Raw genomic sequence first — 2,928 nt, 5'->3', positions numbered from 1 at the left:
GATTTGTGCTTCACTGTGGTTTGACATGAGAAAATTTAAGGACAATGTCAAATTCTCATCAGAAGCCACCCATCTGTATATCAAGATTGGCTTTATTTTACATTCAAGGTCTGCAATGATTAATGTAATTATTTTTGACTGATCATTTTTCCTATTAAAAAAAAAAAAGTGGTGAGAAAACACTTGAAAATGTACATCCATAAGCAGATTTATAATGATGCGAGTCAGTAAGGACTGCACACTTATTCAAAATACCAACTCCTTCAAGTTCTTAGTTGCTGCATTTAGATTGTGACTTGCTTTTAAAAGAGAGACTTGGTAAAATTGCCAAGAAACCCCAGTTATAACAAGACATGATATTGCACTAGTCTTGACCTTGTGAATAGCCATGGTAAAAGCTATTCAGGTTCAAACTATAGTGCCTACAAGTCAAATTTACCAAAACATGCAAGTGGAAGAAATGAACAATACTGCCCTGGTTTAGAAATGCTTTATTCATACAGGACATTATACTCCCACAATTCCAATATATTTTTAAACTTGAGTCCTCATGTCAGCTATAATTTACAGCTTGTCCATTTCCAGAGCACCGCAGTCTGACTGCTGCAGAGAAGAAGAAAAAAATACATAGTTACTGAAACATCATTAAAGACATTCGGTGAGCCATGTCAGACTTGTTATATTTATAAAATCAGAAGTCTAACCATGAGCATTATTTGTAACTTCCTGCTTACCCAAAATATACTTACCATGTTGCCATTGCTGGGATCAATCCACACTTCAAACCTTTTTCCTGTAAATAGGAAATATATTAGTGAACACGATTATTGAAATACGCACACCAGACTGGTGTTTGTGGTCAAGTCAGATTAAATGTTGACTTCATTTTTTTTCAGAAGTCTAACGCACGTTAATCATCATTCATTAAACAAACAAAAACAAAAAAGAAAAACTGATAAATACTCACTCGTCAAAAGTCATGGCGGACCATCGTCCTTCGGACCTCGTGCAGATGTGGAGACAGCTCAGAACCACCGCATGGATCAGAGTTTATTACAGGTCCTGTGGACCGCACAACATATTGTAGAAATTGTAAAAAGTGTATTGTAAAAAGAAAAGTAATTATAGTAAATTAACCATATTGTTGTAAAAAAATCGCTAACTTACCTCCGCATTTCCACGCTTTTGCGGCCTTGTCGCATCGCTCCAACATGCACTATAATGCTTTAAGATCTAAAGTACATTTTCTGCGCACTTAAGTCATGTATTATAATACTGACTTAAGAATAAGCACACTAACACGCTTTTCCTAGCCATGTTAAATTCAAATATTTCGAGCCTGAATGGAGAAAGCATGGTGTACAGAGTGGACGTCTTCTGCAACATGTACAGAAAATGTCCTCCGGAACGGTTTTATAGCACATCCGGTGTCTTTGGGTCGTTTCTCATTGGCTCATACGGACTGTTCGTTTCCCCTCCTCCACTTGTGTGGATATCTATCCCAAAGTTCAACCCCCACACATTTTATTTCAGGAAGAAGCGGATCCAACGTTGTATTCACCGCTGCTGGCTGGCTCAGTGCCTTCAACATCACAGCGTTGATTTAAAATAATTTCATAATCTGTGGTTGGGAGCCCAAACACGTTTTCTATGTAGTCAACGGCCGTTAGGACCAGCTGTCTATCCCGGTTTGAGACCAGAAAATATGGACTGGACAGTGAGCAGTCGGGCCCTGTTGTGGTGCGTTTTGGCGTTGCTTTGCTGCGCTGGTCTCCCACAAAAGGTAAGAGGGGCTAACTGGATAACAAGCTTAAGTTAGATGACATTAGCTAGGAGTTACCCGCTAAACTACACTTCCCGTTGGGTTGGTATTTCTGCCTTTGGTGCCAAAAAATGTGACAGTCCAAAGTTAAATATATTATTCAGTGAACCTTTTTATTTGGGTCTGTGCGCTGCGCATTTTCTTCACTTGATACAAGCTAACATAAACGTTAGCTAGCTGGCTCAAAGCACTAGCTAGTATTTAAGTATAGCTATGCTGTAGAAAGCCTGCAGTTAACTTTGCCGACATTGTTATCAACGTAAAACATTTCCAATTCATTAGTCCAGTGTCACAAATAACAGAAACGTTCAAAACATGACACTTAGATGTCCATATTCTTTCTGGAAACTAGTAGGTGTATTTTAAAAAATATACTGTATATCTTTCTGTTAGGGAACTATGGGAATTTGCTGTGCATGTTCATAATTTTGTTTTAAAGCTAGGCTTTCCCAACATTATTTGTCATCGACTCCACCCAAGTGAAGGTGAAGTATTAGTGAATTAAAAAGAAAAGCCAATTTAGTGTTATTATTGGTGAAACATAGGCCTTATCAAGGCTGGGTGAAATGCTAATATTTCTACTGCTTGCATGTTAACTTAACACCTCCTTATCTTACCACAAGACTGAACACAAGTCTCTTGCTTGCATATAAGCAGCAACCTTAAAACTTAGCTGTCAGTATTTTAGTGCTCCTGCACAGTAAATGATGCAAGTGTTGCAAACCAGGCAGTGCAAGGTTGATGTCTTGGTGAAAGTTTGGTCTTTGACATTGGGCACAATAGATGTCTGTATAGACGTAAATACTTGTCATAGACACTTAAAAACAGAAGACATATTTATACCGGAAAAATAGAAGGGTAATGCAAGTTTAAAGGATGCTTGATGACTTAATGAAAGCCTTCCCTTTCAGTTGATTAGATGGCTACTGTCATTTGAGGTTAGCAGGACAGATGCAGTAGGTGTGCATTATCTGTAGTCCCTAAAAAAGTTCCTCCCCAAAGATATTGTTGTGCATGATGATTCTTGCACAACAATCTATGTGGTTGGACCTTAGACCGTTAAAATATATATATATATATATATATATATATATATATATATATAT

General features: G+C 37.7%; 1 protein-coding gene and 1 long non-coding RNA gene across 4 annotated transcripts in view; one reads left to right on the top strand and one right to left on the bottom strand.

The window, feature by feature from the left end:
• Nucleotides 1-475: 475 nt before the first annotated feature.
• Nucleotides 476-1,433, bottom strand: LOC116703429 (uncharacterized). Of its 2 annotated transcripts, XR_004335430.1 has the most exons (4): nt 1,168-1,433; nt 968-1,062; nt 750-793; nt 476-603 (listed from the first exon to the last, which is right to left on the bottom strand). It is a non-coding gene; the product is annotated as an uncharacterized LOC116703429 (long non-coding RNA). The 2 variants fall into 2 exon arrangements; XR_004335429.1 differs by having other exon boundaries at nt 476-793; nt 1,168-1,432.
• Nucleotides 1,434-1,512: 79 nt separating this feature from the next.
• The window catches only part of ern1 (endoplasmic reticulum to nucleus signaling 1), a 23,239-nt gene continuing 21,823 nt past the window's right edge, over nt 1,513-2,928 (top strand). For both annotated transcript variants that reach the window (XM_032538151.1, XM_032538152.1), the window contains exon 1: nt 1,513-1,783. In XM_032538151.1, coding sequence (XP_032394042.1) covers nt 1,706-1,783 — 78 coding nt within the window. In that variant the 5' untranslated portion in view covers nt 1,513-1,705. The remainder of the gene's footprint in view (nt 1,784-2,928) is intronic.

This window comes from Etheostoma spectabile, chromosome 15 (genome assembly GCF_008692095.1).
Source record: "Etheostoma spectabile isolate EspeVRDwgs_2016 chromosome 15, UIUC_Espe_1.0, whole genome shotgun sequence".
Classification (NCBI taxonomy): Eukaryota; Metazoa; Chordata; class Actinopteri; order Perciformes; family Percidae; genus Etheostoma; species Etheostoma spectabile.
This window is presented reverse-complemented; position numbering and strand designations above follow the sequence as displayed.